At 51.4% G+C, this 16,937-nt stretch overlaps 1 protein-coding gene across 1 annotated transcript in view; it reads left to right on the top strand.

Annotated features, from left to right (window-relative positions):
- SUPT5H (SPT5 homolog, DSIF elongation factor subunit) overlaps window positions 1-16,937 on the top strand; it is a 104,752-nt gene that overhangs the window by 32,296 nt on the left and 55,519 nt on the right. Inside the window, 5 exon segments of the mRNA XM_075323471.1 lie at window positions 14,634-14,648; window positions 15,864-15,933; window positions 16,026-16,042; window positions 16,045-16,093; window positions 16,183-16,248. Of these exon segments, the coding sequence (XP_075179586.1) occupies window positions 14,634-14,648; window positions 15,864-15,933; window positions 16,026-16,042; window positions 16,045-16,093; window positions 16,183-16,248 (217 nt within the window).

The raw sequence follows: 16,937 nt of genomic DNA, 5'->3' as shown, positions 1-16,937 counted from the left end.
CCCCCGGAGACTGCGGCGCGGCTGTGACTTGTGGTGCGCCGGGGACTTCGCGCCGACCGTGCTTTTACGACGGCAGCGCTTATAAATCTAGTCCCCGGCTTCTGCGGCCTAGTTACGTTTCGTTCCCGCCCCCAGCCCTGTCAGTCAGGGAAGGGGAGAGACGCTGTACAATAGTCAGCGCCGAGGGCTGGAGTCTTATTTACATACTCCAGCTCTCTCACTGGGCACAGTGGGACGCCAGTTTCCCGCTCTTTGTCTGCAGCACGCCCACGGCCCGCCCCTCTTCACAGGACGCCGGCAGCCATTCCTGCACGCAGTCTGAGCTGGAGAACGGACATAGCCCTGGGAGACCCAGACAGGGGATTCTGGCGACCACACACCCGCTGTTAAGCGGGCGGTAAGCAGCACCTAGGTGCTGACCCCACTAGTGCCACAGTGTTGTTTTGTGTACTTTCTTTTTCGCTCCTAATTGGGAGACCCAGACAGTGGGTGTATAGCTACTGCCTCTGGAGGCCGCACAAAGAACTACACTTAAAAGTGTAAGGCCCCTCCCCTTCTGGCTATACACCCTCCCGTAGGAGTACGGATTCCTCAGTTTTAGCTTTGTGCGCAGGAGGTCAGACACGCACGCATAGCTCCATTGTTTTTAGTCAGCAGCAGCTGCTGACTATGTCGGATGGAAGAAAAGAGGGCCCATACAGGGCTCCCAGCATGCTCCCTTCTCACCCCACTGTATGTCGGAGGTGTTTGTAAGGTTGAGGTACCCATTGCGGGTACGGCGGCAGGAGCCCACATGCTGATTCCTTCCCCATCCCTTTTTACAGGGCTCTGGGTGAAGTGGGATTTACTGGTCTCCAGGCACTGAGACCGTGCTCCATCTACAGCCCCTGGAGAAGATGCTGGATGGAGCGGAGTACATCAGGGACATGGCCCTGCTTCCTCAAGGTACTCTGTGTCCCCGTGCATTTGGCGCTCACACCGCAGCATGCTGGGTGTTGTAGTGCGCCGGGGGACATCAGCGCTACGGCGCTTGTGCCATGGCCTCATTCAGCTTCGCTGAAGCAGGCACACTTCTAGGAATCGGTCGCGCCGGCCGCTGGGACTGCGGCGCGGCTGGCACTTGTGGTGCGCCGGGGACTTCAGCGCGGCCGCCGTAAAAGCGCGGGCCGCGCTGAAGTCCCCGGCGCACCACAAGTGCCAGCCGCGCCGCAGTCCCAGCGGCCGGCGCGACCGATAACTCGAGTCCCCGGCTTTTGCGGCCTGCTTCCGTTCGTTCCCGCCCCCAGACCTGCCAGTCAGGAGAGGGGCGGGACGCTGGCCACTTCTGGGAACGGTCAGCATGCTGGGTGTTGTAGTGCGCCGGGGGACATCAGCGCTACGGCGCTTGTGCCATGGCCTCATTCAGCTTCGCTGAAGCAGGCACACTTCTAGGAATCGGTCACGCCGGCCGCTGGGACTGCGGCGCGGCTGGCACTTGTGGTGCGCCGGGGACTTCAGCGCGGCCCGCGCTTTTACGGCGGCCGCGCTGATAACTCGAGTCCCCGGCTTTTGCGGCCTGCTTCCGTTCGTTCCCGCCCCCAGACCTGCCAGTCAGGAGAGGGGCGGGACGCTGGTCAGTGCATCAGCGCTGAGGGCTGGAGTCGTTTTTACATACTCCAGCCCTCACAATAGGCACAGAGGGGACACTGTTTCCCGCACTTTTGTTTGGGAACTCCCACGGACCGCCCCTCTCCACAGACGCCGGCAGCCATTCCTGCTGACACGCTGAGCTGCAGAGGGGAGCCGGGGAGACCCAGACAAGGAATTCTGCATCTTACCCGCTATTCAGCGGGCGGTAAGCAGCCCTCAGGGCTCACCCCCTCTTGTGCCAGTAGTATTTTTAGTATTTTGTTTCTACAAATACTTGGTATTACATAGCGCTGGTCGCCCTTTGGCTATAGACTCTCTCACATTGCAGAGAGCCAGCAGCATGTCGTCCGTAAAACGCAAGGGTGCCAAGGCACAGACATTATATGCTTCCTGCACCGCATGTGGGACTTTTCTACCGGCAGGCTCCACGGACCCCCATTGTGTGCAGTGCTCGGCCCCTGCGGCGCTTGCACAGTCGGGACCTCTGCTGGACGTGACCCAGGGTGTACCACCTGTGAATGCTGTCCAGGTGACAGGAACTGAGTTTGCAGCTTTTGCTGACAGAATGTCTCTCACTATGTCACAAATTCTTGACACATTGCGAGCTAGGCCTGTACTTCAGGTCACGGACACTGTGCAATCATTGCCCCCTGGTCCCCCTCAGCTCCAAGCTCCGGGACGGGCATATACACCTCAGGGTGAAGACTCTGACTCGGACGATGGCCCCGGTCAGCCTAAGCGGGCTCGCTATGACGGGCCTTCACATTCATCTCAATGGTCAGGATCCCAGCGAGATGAATCTATGGGTGATGAGGCGGACGTAACTGATCAGGATTCTGATCCTGGGACCGCTCTCAATCTAGATACACCAGATGGTGACGCCATAGTTAATGATCTTATATTTAACATCAATAAGATGTTAAATATTTCCCCACCAGCTCCTCTTGTAGAGGAGTCAGCTTCGCAGCACGAGAGAATCCATTTCAGATACCCTAAGCGTACATTAAGCACTTTTCTGGACCACGCTGACTTTAGAGACGCAATCCAGAAACCCCACGCTTATCCTGAAAGGCGTTTTCCTAAACGGCTTAAAGATACACGCTACCCTTTTCCCCCTGAGGTGGTCAAGGGTTGGACCCAGTGTCCAAAAGTGGATCCTCCAATTTCCAGGCTTGCAGCTAGATCCTTGGTTGCAGTTGAAGATGGAGCGGCACTTAAAGATGCCACTGACAGGCAGATGGAGCTCTGGCTGAAATCCATCTATGAAGCGATTGGAGCGTCATTAGCGCCTTCTTTTGCGGCCGTATGGGCACTCCAAGCTATCTCAGCCGGGCTTGCGCGAGTCGACTCAGTCACACGTGCATTTGCCCCGCAGGTAGCACCATTGACCTCGCAAATGGCGGCATTCGCGTCGTACGCGATTAATGCTGTTCTTGACGCTACAAGCCGCACGGCAGTGGCGTCAGCCAACTCCGTTGTTTTGCGTAGGGCCCTGTGGTTGAGACATTGGAAAGCAGATTCTCATTCCAAGAAGTGCTTAACCAATTTGCCTTTTTCTCGTGACCGATTGTTTGGAGAGCGTTTGGATGAAATCATCAAACACTCCAAGGGTAAGGACTCATCCTTACCGCAACACAGACAAAACAAACCCCAACAGAGGAAGGGTCAGTCTGGTTATCGGTCCTTTCGAGGACCGGGCAGGTCCCAATTCGCCTCGTCAAAAAAGACTCAAAAAGACCAGAGACGCTCAGATTCTTGGAGGTCTCAGTCACGCCCAAAAAGGACAGCCGGAGGAACCGTTGCCAAGACGGCGTCCTCCTGACTTGCGGTCTCCGATTCCCACACCCGCGGTCGGTGGGAGGCTTTCCCACTTTGGCGACATTTGGCTGTCACGCGTCAAAGACCGTTGGGTGAGGGATATTCTGTCTCACGGGTACAGGATAGAGTTCAGTTCTCGTCCGCCAACTCGTTTCTTCAGAACTTCTCCACCACCAGACCGAGCCGATGCTCTGTTGCAGGCGGTGGCCGCTCTAAAGGCGGAAGGAGTGGTGACCTCCGTCCCTCTTCAGGAACAAGGTCACGGTTTTTACTCCAATCTGTTTGTGGTCCCAAAAAAGGACGGATCGTATCGACCCGTCCTGGATCTAAAGTTGCTCAACAGACACGTAAAAGTCAGGAGGTTCCGGATGGAATCCCTACGCTCCGTCATAGCCTCAATGTCTCAAGGAGATTTTCTAGCATCAATAGATATCAAAGATGCGTATCTCCACGTGCCGATTGCACCAGAGCATCAGCGTTTCCTACGCTTCGTCATACACGACGAACACCTACAGTTCGTAGCGTTACCTTTCGGTCTGGCAACAGCCCCCCGAGTCTTCACCAAAGTCATGGCAGCAGTAGTAGCTGTTCTGCACTCGCAGGGTCACTCGGTCATCCCGTATCTAGACGACCTGCTTATAAAGGCACCCTCTCAAGAGGCATGCCAACACAGTCTGAAGGTGGCACTAAACACTCTCCAGAGTTTCGGGTGGATTATCAACTTTCCAAAGTCTCATCTAACCCCGACCCAATCTCTGACTTATCTTGGCATGGAGTTTCATACTCTCTCAGCGATAGTGAGGCTTCCACTGGACAAGCAGTGCTCGCTACGGACTGGAGTGCAATCTCTCCTTCAGAGCCAGTCGCACTCACTGAGGCGCCTCATGCATTTCCTAGGAAAGATGGTAGCAGCAATGGAGGCAGTCCCGTTCGCGCAGTTTCATCTGCGCCCTCTACAATGGGACATTCTACGCCAATGGGATGGGAAATCGACGTCCCTCGACAGGACTGTCTCCCTCTCTCAGACTGCCAAGGACTCTCTGCGTTGGTGGCTTCTCCCCACCTCATTGTCACAGGGAAAGTCGTTCCTTCCCCCGTCCTGGGCAGTGGTCACGACGGATGCGAGCCTATCAGGGTGGGGAGCGGTGTTTCTCCACCACAGGGCTCAGGGGACGTGGACTCAGGAAGAGTCCACCCTGCAGATCAATGTTCTGGAAATCAGAGCAATCTATCTTGCCCTGCGAGCCTTCCAACAATGGCTGGAAGGCAAGCAGATTCGGATTCAGTCGGACAATTCCACGGCGGTGGCGTACATCAACCACCAAGGGGGAACACGCAGTCGCCAAGCTTTTCAAGAAGTCCAGCGGATTTTGACGTGGGTGGAAAGCAGAGCGTCCACCATATCCGCAGTTCACATCCCAGGCGTGGAAAACTGGGAAGCAGACTTTCTCAGTCGCCAGGGCATGGACGCAGGAGAATGGTCCCTTCACCCGGACGTGTTTCAGCAGATCTGTTGCCGCTGGGGGACGCCGGACGTCGATCTGATGGCGTCACGGCACAACAACAAGGTCCCAGTTTTCATGGCACGGTCTCACGATCACCGAGCGCTGGCGGCAGACGCCTTGGTTCAGGATTGGTCGCAATTCCGACTCCCCTATGTGTTCCCACCTCTAGCATTGTTACCCAGAGTTCTCCGGAAAATCAAGTCCGACTGCCATCGAGCCATACTCGTCGCTCCAGATTGGCCAAGAAGGTCGTGGTACCCGGATCTGTGGCATCTCACGGTAGGCCAACCGTGGACACTACCAAACCGTCCAGATTTGCTGTCTCAAGGGCCGTTTTTCCATCTGAATTCTGCGGCCCTGAACCTGACTGTGTGGCCATTGAGTCCTGGATCCTAGCGGCCTCAGGTTTATCTCATGAAGTTGTTGCCACAATGAGACAGGCTAGAAAACCATCCTCAGCTAAGATCTATCACAGGACGTGGAAGATATTCTTAGCGTGGTGCTTGGCTCAAGGGTTTTCTCCCTGGCCATTTGCATTGCCAATTTTTCTTTCCTTCCTGCAGTCTGGGTTGGAAAAAGGTTTGTCGCTTAGCTCGCTTAAGGGTCAAGTCTCCGCGCTATCCGTATTCTTTCAGAAGCGCTTGGCACGGCTTTCTAAAGTACGCACGTTTCTCCAAGGAGTTTGTCATATCGTTCCTCCTTACAGACGGCCATTGGAACCCTGGGATCTGAACAAGGTTCTCATTGCTCTCCAGAAGCCGCCTTTCGAGCCTTTGAAAGAGGTTCCCCTTTCTCGGCTTTCACAAAAGGTAGTTTTTCTTGTGGCGGTCACGTCTCTTCGAAGAGTGTCCGAGCTAGCGGCGTTATCTTGCAAATCTCCCTTCCTGGTGTTTCACCAAGACAAGGTAGTACTGCGTCCAATTCCAGAGTTTTCTCCCAAGGTGGTTTCTTCCTTTCATCTCAATCAGGATATCACTTTGCCATCTTTGTGTCCGCATCCAGTTCACCAATTTGAAAAGGGTTTACATCTGTTGGACCTGGTGAGAGCACTCAGGATTTACATTTCTCGCACGCCGTTCTGATGCGCTCTTTGTCCTAGTCGCTGGTCAGCATAAGGGATCGCAAGCTTCCAAATCCACCCTGGCGCGGTGGATCAAGGAACCAATTCTTCACACATACCGTTCTGCTGGGCTTCCGATTCCATCTGGACTGAAGGCCCATTCTACCAGAGCCGTGGGTGCGTCCTGGGCATTGCGGCATCAGGCTACGGCTCAGCAAGTGTGCCAGGCGGCTACCTGGTCGAGTCTGCACACGTTTACCAAACACTATCAAGTGCATACCTACGCTTCGGCAGATGCCAGCCTAGGTAGACAGGTCCTTCAGGCGGCGGTGGCCCACCTGTAGGAAGAGGCTGTCTGACAGCCCGTTCATGTGGTATCTTTTTACCCACCCAGGGACTGCTTTTGGACGTCCCACTGTCTGGGTCTCCCAATTAGGAGCGAAAAAGAAGAAGGGAATTTTGTTTACTTACCGTAAATTCCTTTTCTTCTAGCTCCAATTGGGAGACCCAGCACCCGCCCTATTTGTTCTTAGGGTTTTGTTTTTCGGGTGCACATGTTGTTCATGTTGTTTCTTAAGTTCTCCGATCTTGTTATCGGATTGAATTTGTTTTTGAAACTGTTATTGGCTTTCCTCCTTCTTGCTTTGGTACTAAAACTGAGGAATCCGTACTCCTACGGGAGGGTGTATAGCCAGAAGGGGAGGGGCCTTACACTTTTAAGTGTAGTTCTTTGTGCGGCCTCCAGAGGCAGTAGCTATACACCCACTGTCTGGGTCTCCCAATTGGAGCTAGAAGAAAAGGAATTTACGGTAAGTAAACAAAATTCCCTTCTTTGTCTGTACCTATATATTGCACTAAAATGCAAGAGAACGAGAGTAAAGTGCAAATATAATTACTTTTTATTGAATACACAACAAGGAATAAGACTTAAAAAGTATACACTACAAGGGTATTTTACTCAGGGATAGGTTGTATACTCTACCCAGAAAATTCATAATAGCCGTCCAATTAACCATAAGTTAGACATATAAACATCTATATAAAGTATGGGCTACGAATTTAGAGGGTAAGAGGATTAGATGTTCCAAAGCAGGAGGGGCTGCCTTAAATTGAAGGTACAAGTTTACATCAAACCGTGGTTCCCCACCATATAATGGTAGGAAGTCATGGTGATCAAGCATGGAGCACCGCAAAGGGTTAAATAATGTTGAAAGCCCACTACAAAAGCACTAATAAAACAAACAACCGCAATGTGCAGGGCAAGGAAGTTCTCTTACCTAAAGTGCTGAGTGCAATGTAGTGCAACAAGAGGTTGCGGTGCGACCGGCATAAAAGGAGGCAGTCCCAGTGGTGGTAAAGAAGTATCCCTAAGAGTAGCCAAAGGTCTCCATCCGACGCGCGTTTCGCGGCAATTTGGTAGCTTTATCAAGGTGGAAAACCAGAGTAATGAGCCTAGGATCTGTTAGACTCTTATATATCCCTCCCAGTGTGGAAAAGACAGCTGTATGGCTGAGCGTGACACGTGACCGGAAGTGACCGATGTAATGTGGCCGTGAGGGGTTATCTAACCTGCATAGAAACAATCGCAGTATGTTAAATAAATTAATTATTAGTGCCTGTGCGTCAATCGCTATTAAGTCGCTACATTTAAATAACTCCAAATATCTCAGGCCGGGTAAGCAGGCATACTGTCAGTCCACGGCCCGATTTACATGGTAACTAAGGACGCACTTCCTGGTGGGAACCGGAAGTCGTCATAGGTGCCGGAATCACGTCTCCCAATCATCAAATGATTGATGTAACGTTAGGCCAATGGGGATTCAGATCGGAGCTAATGCAGGTTATCTCACCCGACAGGAAGGCCCCACGTGACCGCTGGGGACGCGTCAGCCCCGCGAGCACGCCCCACCATTCCCGATCGGCTTAGACATACCTACATACATACATATATATTGCACTGTACGGTCGCTTCTTGGCTTATACCCCTATATTGCTCTGAGGAGACAACAGCATGTCATCCGCAAAAAGCAAGGGTGCCAAGGCACAGGCTTTATATGCTGCCTGTACCGCATGTGGGGCTGATCTACCGGCAGGTTCCACTGACCCCCATTGTGTGCAATGTTCGGTCCCTGTGCCACTTCGTCAGCCGGAGTCTATGCTAGTAGTGGCCCAGGCAGAGACGCCTGTGAACCCTGCCCCGGTGACGGGGACAGATTTTGCAGTTTTTGCTGATAAGATGTCTGTGACTATGACAAAAATTCTAGAAACTTTGCAGTCCAGGCCGGTCACTCAGACCATGGGCACTGCTGATTCAATGTTCCCCGGTCCCCCTCAGTTGGAACTAATCCGTGCTCCAAGGGGGTCCCAGGCATCACAGGCTGAAGGCTCTGACTCGGACGACAGTCCCAGGCAGCCTAAGCGAGCTCGCTGGGAGAGACCCTCGGCGTCATCACGCTGGTCAGGGTCTCAGCGAGAGGATTCTCTGTATGATGAGACAGAGCGAGGTGATCAGGAGTCTAATCCTGAGACCGCTCTCAACCTGGATACCCCTGATGGTGACGCCATGGTGAATGATCTTATAGCGGCCATCAATAGACTGCTGGATATTTCTCCTCCAGCGGAGGAGGCAGCAGCACAGCAGGAGAAATTCCATTTCAGGTATCCCAAGCGTAAATTGAGTACTTTTCTGGACCACTCTGACTTCAGAGAAGCAGTCCAGAAACACCATGCTTATCCAGATAAGCGTTTCTCCAAACGTCTTAAGGATACACGTTATCCCTTTCCCCCTGACGTGGTCAAACGCTGGACCCAGTGTCCAAAGGTGGACCCCCCAATCTCCAGGCTTGCGGCTAGATCCATAGTTGCAGTGGAAGATGGGGCTTCACTTAAAGATGCCAATGACAGACAGATGGACCTTTGGTTGAAATCTGTCTATGAAGCTATCGGCGCGTCGTTTGCTCCAGCATTCGCAGCCGTGTGGGCACTCCAAGCTATTTCAGCTGGTCTGGCGCAGGTGGACTCTGTCATACGTCCATCAGTGCCGCACGTGGCGTCCTTGACCTCGCAAATGTCTGCGTTTGCGACTTACGCTATCAATGCGGTCTTGGACTCTACCAGCCGTACGTCAATGGCGTCCGCCAACTCTGTGGTTTTACGCAGAGCCTTATGGTTAAAGGAATGGAAAGCAGATTCTGCTTCCAAAAAATGCTTAACCAGTTTGCCATTATCTCAAGACAGACTGTTTGGTGAGCAATTGGCTGAAATCATTAAACAGTCCAAGGGTAAGGACTCTTCCTTACCCCAGCCCAGATCAAGCAAACCTCAACAGTGGAGGGGACAGTCGAGGTTTCGGTCCTTTCGAGGCTCGGGCAGGGCCCAATTCTCCTCGTCCAAAAGGACTCAGAAGGAGCAGAGGAGCTCAGATTCCTGGCGGGCTCACTCACGCCCAAAGAAAGCAGCCGGAGGAACCGCTTCCAAGCCGGCTGCCTCATGACTTTCGGCCTCCTCTCTCCGCATCCTTGGTCGGTGGCAGGCTCTCCCGCTTTTGCGACATTTGGCTGCCACAGGTCAAAGACCGGTGGGTAACAGACATTTTGTCTCACGGGTACCGGATAGAGTTCAGTTCTCGTCCTCCGCCTCGGTTCTTCAGAACTTCCCCACATCCCGACCGAGCCGATGCTCTTCTGCAGGCGGTGTGCTCTCTAAGGGCAGAAGGAGTGGTGATCCCTGTTCCTCTTCAGGAACGAGGTCACGGTTTTTACTCCAATCTGTTTGTGGTGCCAAAAAAGGACGGCTCTTTCCGTCCTGTTCTGGACCTAAAACTGCTCAACAAGCACGTGAAAACCAGGCGGTTCCGGATGGAATCTCTCCGCTCCGTCATTGCCTCGATGTCTCAAGGAGATTTCCTAGCATCAATAGACATCAAAGATGCTTATCTCCACGTGCCGATTGCTCCAGAGCACCAGCGTTTTCTACGCTTCGTTATAGGAGACGAACACCTTCAGTTCGTAGCCCTGCAATTTGGTCTGGCGACAGCCCCACGGGTTTTCACCAAGGTCATGGCAGCAGTGGTAGCAGTCTTGCACTCTCAGGGACACTCGGTGATCCCTTACTTGGGATCTACTTGTCAAGGCACCCTCTCAAGAGGCATGCCTACACAGCCTGAACGTTGCGCTGGAGACTCTCCAGACTTTCGGGTGGATCATCAACTTTTCAAAGTCAAATCTGTCACCGACCCAATCACTAACATATCTTGGCAAGGAGTTTCATACTCTCTCAGCGATAGTGAAGCTTCCGATGGACAAGCAGCGTTCACTACAGACAGGGGTGCACTCTCTCCTTCAAGGCCAGTCGCACCCCTTAAGACGCCTCATGCACTTCCTGGGGAAGATGGTGGCAGCAATGGAGGCAGTCCCGTTTGCGCAGTTTCATCTGCGCCCACTTCAATGGGACATTCTCCGCCAATGGGACGGGAAGTCGACGTCCTTAGACAGGAAAGTCTCCCTTTCCCAGACGGCCAAGGACTCTCTTCAATGGTGGCTTCTTCCCACCTCATTATCACAAGGAAGGTCCTTCCTACCCCCATCCTGGGCGGTGGTCACGACAGACGCGAGTCTGTCAGGGTGGGGAGCAGTTTTTCTCCACCACAGGGCTCAGGGTACGTGGACTCAGCAGGAGTCCACCCTTCAGATCAATGTTCTGGAAATCAGGGCAGTGTATCTTGCCCTACAAGCCTTCCAGCAGTGGCTGGAAGGAAAGCAGATCCGAATTCAGTCGGACAACTCCACAGCGGTGGCATACATCAACCACCAAGGCGGGACACGCAGTCGGCAAGCCTTCCAGGAAGTCCGGCGGATTCTGATGTGGGTGGAAGCCACGGCCTCCACCATATCCGCAGTTCACATCCCCGGCGTAGAAAACTGGGAAGCAGACTTCCTCAGTCGCCAGGGTATGGACGCAGGGGAATGGTCCCTTCACCCGGACGTGTTTCAGGAAATCTGTCGCCGCTGGGGAAGGCCGGACGTCGACCTAATGGCGTCCCGGCACAACAACAAGGTCCCAACTTTCATGGCACGGTCTCGCGATCACAGAGCTCTGGCGGCAGACGCCTTAGTGCAAGATTGGTCGCAGTTCCAGCTGCCCTATGTGTTTCCCCCTCTGGCACTCTTGCCCAGAGTGCTACGCAAGATCAGGTCCGATTGCCGCCGCGTCTTGCTCGTCGCCCCAGACTGGCCGAGGAGGTCGTGGTATCCGGATCTGTGGCATCTCACGGACGGCCAACCGTGGGCGCTACCAGACCGGCCAGACTTACTGTCACAAGGGCCGTTTTTCCATCTGAATTCTACGGCCCTGAACCTGACTGTGTGGCCATTGAGTCCTGGATACTAGCATCTTCAGGATTATCTCAAGGGGTCGTGGCCACCATGAGACAGGCTAGGAAGCCCACGTCTGCTAAGATCTACCACAGAACGTGGAAGATTTTCTTATCCTGGTGCTCGGCACAGGGAGTGTCCCCCTGGCCATTTGCATTGCCTACTTTTCTTTCCTTCCTGCAATCTGGTTTGGAAAAAGGCTTATCGCTCGGCTCCCTTAAAGGGCAAGTCTCAGCGCTATCGGTATTTTTTCAAAAGCGTCTAGCACAACTTCCTCAGGTACGCACGTTCCTGCAGGGGGTTTGTCACATCGTCCCTCCGTACAAACGGCCGTTAGATCCATGGGATCTGAACAGGGTACTAGTTGCTCTCCAGAAGCCGCCCTTCGAGCCTCTGAGGGATGTTTCACTTTCTCGACTCTCACAGAAAGTGGCCTTTCTGGTAGCGGTCACGTCTCTTCGGAGGGTATCCGAGCTGGCAGCGCTGTCATCCAAAGCTCCCTTCCTGGTTTTTCACCAGAACAAGGTAGTGCTGCGCCCGATTCAGGAGTTTCTCCCTAAGGTGGTATCCTCTTTTCATCTCAATCAGGATATCTCCTTACCTTCCTTTTGTCCTCATCCAGTTCATCGGTATGAAAAGGATTTGCATTTGTTGGATCTGGTGAGAGCACTCAGAATCTACATTTCCCGCACGGCGCCCCTGCGCCGCTCGGATGCACTCTTTGTCCTTGTCGCTGGTAAGCGCAAAGGATCGCAGGCTTCCAAATCCACCCTGGCTCGATGGATCAAGGAACCAATTCTTGAAGCCTACCGTTCTGCTGGGCTTCCGGTTCCATCAGGGCTGAAGGCCCATTCTACCAGAGCCGTGGGTGCGTCCTGGGCATTACGACACCAGGCTACGGCTCAACAGGTGTGCCAGGCAGCTACCTGGTCGAGTCTGCACACTTTCACCAAACATTATCAGGTGCATACCTACGCTTCGGCGGACGCCAGCCTAGGTAGAAGAGTCCTGCAGGCGGCGGTTGCCTCCTCGTAGGGGAGGGCTGTTTTGCAGCTCTAACTTGAGGTATTGATTTACCCACCCAGGGACTGCTTTTGGACGTCCCAATCGTCTGGGTCTCCCAATGGAGCGCCGAAGAAGAAGGGAATTTTGTTACTTACCGTAAATTCCTTTTCTTCTAGCTCCAATTGGGAGACCCAGCACCCGCCCTGTTTCCTTCGGGATTTTTGTTTTTTTCGGGTACACATGTTGTTCATGTTGAACGGTTTCAGTTCTCCGATGTTACTTCGGATTGAATTTGTTTAAACCAGTTATTGGCTTTCCTCCTTCTTGCTTTAGCACTAAAACTGAGCAGCCCGTGATCCCACGGGGGGTGTATAGCCAGAAGGGGAGGGGCCTTACACTTTTTAGTGTAATGCTTTGTGTGGCCTCCGGAGGCAGTAGCTATACACCCAATCGTCTGGGTCTCCCAATTGGAGCTAGAAGAAAAGGAATTTACGGTAAGTAACAAAATTCCCTTCTTTGCAATTTCACCTCTTGGAATTTTTTTTCTCATTTTCCAGTACAATATGGGGCAGAATGAACGGTGTCGTTCAAAAGTGCAACACGTCCTGCAAAATAACAAGTCCTCATGCGGCTATATTGACGGAAAAATAAAAAAAAGTTGGGAATTGTAGGGAATAAAAAAGTTTTGGCTCCGGTAGAACGGAAGGGAAAAAAAATGCAAAATTGCTGGGTGGTAAAGGAGTAAAAGGGGTTGTCCGATGAACTACAAGTCATCACCTGTCCATAGGATTGATGATCACTTGCTGATCGGAGGGGTCTGGCCTCTGGGACCCGCACTTTTAACTTCCAGCTCTCCATTTGCTTGTCAACAACAGATCCTAGTAAGGCCGTACGGCATGCTGGGAGTTGTAGTTCTGCAATATCTGGAGAGCCATAGGTTTACTCAGTACACGTGTGCAGGGTGCCACGATCTGTGCCCTTGTACATCTGGCAGAGCTTAGTGACCACCCGGCTCTTTAGTGAGCTGCAGTGTCTTGTCTCCGTGATGACTGACTGATGGCGGGGAGTGTCTGACTTTCTGGACTTGGCTCAGTTGCATATTTTATTTTTTTTTTCTACCTTTTTTATTTTGTTTGTTAGGCCTTTTTATCACTCAGTTTATCTTCTAATTCCTTGCATGCCTTCTCTCAGTGTCTGGTAATGATTCTCTCTCTTCTTGTGTGTCGTGTTGTATCATGTAGTGTGCGCGCCCCGTGATGTGTCCTCCCTGCATTGTATTCATGCTGGAAAAGTCTGTGCACCCTGCGGAGGGCGCAGACCCAGGCGTTCTAATAATGGAGAGCCCCACCAAACATCTGACTGTTGAGCTTCATTGGCGTTTATTTTTTTTTTCTTTTCTTTTTCCCCAAATTTTTCTATTGGCATATATGTGGGGGGGCTCCGGCATTGACCCATGTCCATTATTAAAGGATTATTATGACGTTTTTGTAAAAATAAGCACCTCAGTCACAGGACGTCTCCCTCCTTCCCCATCGGAAAAGGAGGCAAAGTGACACAGGCAGTGGTAGGTATCTGTTGTTTGAGCCCCCCCCATTGGAAAAGGAGGCAAAGCGACACAGGCAGTGGTAGGTATTGTTTTTTTTTGTTTTTTTGAGACCCTCCCTCATTGGTCCATCTTTAATATGATCCAGATTACACTGACCTGTCAGTAGAGGCGTCAGATCCTCATATCATTGGCCACGCCCTGAAGTTACCTTTTCAGGTTTTGGTGGGGGCTCTCCTTTACACCGGCGCCGTCTTATTCCTGTGTGTGAGATCAGTGACGCGCGCTGTCCCCTCACCCGCTGCGTGGCGTCCATTGAGCTGCCTGTGATCCGTGCTGGTCCTTGTGTGTCCTGTGTGTGTCCGCGCCGTGTGAGGTTTCTGTGCAGTCAGTGGGTGTCGTGGTCGGCAGAGTCGCGTGGCGTAATGCCGCCATACCGTGGTAACTGGTCTTGTATGTTATTACCCAGGCTACAGCATTGTTCCTGATTGCATGTGATATCGTTTTATCAATGTCTCCCATTGCTTTCGCTTCCACCCTCCATATTGTGTCCCACCTCGTCCATGCTGCAGCTTCCGCCACATATTTTATAATTTTTCCCTTTCCCCTCCCCATTTTTTCGGTCCTTCATCTCCGCATCGTGGTTGATTTTGCCGCTATGTTTTGCTCCATTAATGTCTTGGCTTCATCATCGGTCACAGCAGAAGAAATTGAAGGTAAGCGTTCACACCATGGTCACCAACCATTCTCTCCAATCAGCCTCTTTAGGGGATGACTGTGGCGGATTAATTGGGGGGACAGTGGGTGGGGCGGGTGTTAGTTTTACATCTTAAGGGGGTTTTCCAGTCATAAGATATTCATGACCTATTCTCGTGGGATAGGTCATCAATAACAGATTGTTCACGGTCCGACACCTCCAATGCTCAGCTGTCGTTACAACCCCATGTACACGCCAAGACACTCGCACGTGTCCTATTCTAATAAGGAGGACACCGCACCCTACAATATCTGTCAGTCATGCAGGTGCGTGAGGCTGTAAAGTCATTGGCACCACACTCTTCAAGTGCGGATCGGGATAACCCCTTTAAGTTCCTAATAAACATTCAGTAGGTTAGCGAGAAGCAGAGGACAAAGTGTAGGGAATATGACGGCAGGATCTGACCACACAGAGGTTTTCTTTTACCACGGACACTTAGAATCTGTGGACACTAAAGAATCAGACCTTTTTTTTTTCCCTCACCCTATGACGGCACCACGATATAAGAATACCGTCATGGGTTCGTAAAAAACACATTACCGGTAAGTAATTACGTGTTTTTCCCTCACCTTATGACGGCCTCACGATATAATGGTACCGTCATGGGTTCGGAAAAAACACATTACCAGTAAGTAATTACGTATTTTTCCCTCACCCTATGACTGCATCACGATATAAGGGTACAGTCATGGGTTCGGAAAAAACACATTACCAGTAAGTAATTACGTATTTTTCCCTCACCCTATGACTGCATCACGATATAAGGGTACAGTCATGGGTTCGGAAAAAACACATGATCGGTAAGTAATTACGTATTTTAAAGGCCTAATGAAAAGTTGCAAGATTTTTTTTTGGTTTTTGTTTTTGATTTGAGCTTGATCTAAAATGAGGATTTTGGGTTGGGTCCTTTTTTTTTTTTTTTTTTTTTATATTTCTCTGCAACAGTTAAGGGTGATTTGTTGCATGATCCTCAAATGTTCATCCTCAGCCGCTTATCCACTCTGGCTCAGAATGAGGATTTTTGGGGGGGGGGATCCTTTGTTCTCGGCAACAGTTTAGGATGAAATTTAAGATTTGTTGATGATTTTTCTTTTTATTTGGGTAGATTGGGCAATTTGTGGGTGTATTCTGTGTCTTATATTATAATTTTACAGTAAACCTTGTCTTCCTGCAGCTTCAAATATCGACAATGTCGTCCTGGATGAGGATCGCTCCGGTGCCCGACGTCTCCAAAATCTGTGGAGGTGCGTGGTCCCTTTTGTCTCTACGCTTTTTCGGCAATACATGATATTTGGTTTTCTCATGTAAAACTGTGAAAATATCTCTCTCTCCACAGGGACCAGAGGGAAGAGGAGCTGGGGAATATTACATGAAGAAATACGCCAAGTCCTCTGTGGGGGAGCAGTGAGTTGTCGCTTCCTTATCTTACACATCTAGCAATGAGGTGTCCCTACTCCATGCACACATCTCTCATTCTCGTCATTCTCCCCCAGTATATATGGCGGCTCGGATGAACTTTCAGATGACATCACCCAACAGCAGCTGCTTCCTGGAGTCAAGTAAGTTGCACACAAACCTCCTCTGTGGTCCGAAGGGGGGAGGGGTCGTCCTTTTCTGCCCTATTTATCATTTATACCCGTGGCCTCCATATTAGTTGACTGGGTAAGGTGGGAGTTGTAGTGTGGCTACAGTTTAGTGACCAATGAACTATACAACGATTGGTGAGCAGATAATTGTCATTTATGCTGTGTTGGGGAGACCTCTAGGGGGTCTCTCAGGGTCTCGGAGGAGGATTCCAAATTAGAACTGCGCAGATGTATATGGATCAGGAAAAATGACCACAGAGACGTATCTCTATCTGGGAGAAACTCAATGCTCTTCTAACCCCATATATTGTAAAACAATCACAGTTATACAATTTATTCAGTACATTCGTATTTCTGTTGACCAATTATCTAACTTGATTTCACTTCAGGCACCGTCACACATAACGAGATCGCTAGCGAGATCGCTGCTGAGTCACGGTTTTCTGTGACGCAGTAGCGATCCCGTTAGCGATCTTGTTATGTGTGACACCTACCAGCGATCAGGCCCCTGCTGTGAGATCTCTAGTCGTTGCCGAATGGTCCAGGCCATTTTCTTCAAAGGCGATGTCCTGTTGGGCAGGAAGCATCGCTGTGTTTGACACTGTGTGACAGGGTCACAGTGACTGCTGAGATCTTTATGTAGGGTCGCTACTGCGACCTGC

Source organism: Anomaloglossus baeobatrachus, chromosome 9 (assembly GCF_048569485.1).
Source record: "Anomaloglossus baeobatrachus isolate aAnoBae1 chromosome 9, aAnoBae1.hap1, whole genome shotgun sequence".
Classification (NCBI taxonomy): domain Eukaryota; kingdom Metazoa; phylum Chordata; class Amphibia; order Anura; family Aromobatidae; genus Anomaloglossus; species Anomaloglossus baeobatrachus.
This window is presented reverse-complemented; position numbering and strand designations above follow the sequence as displayed.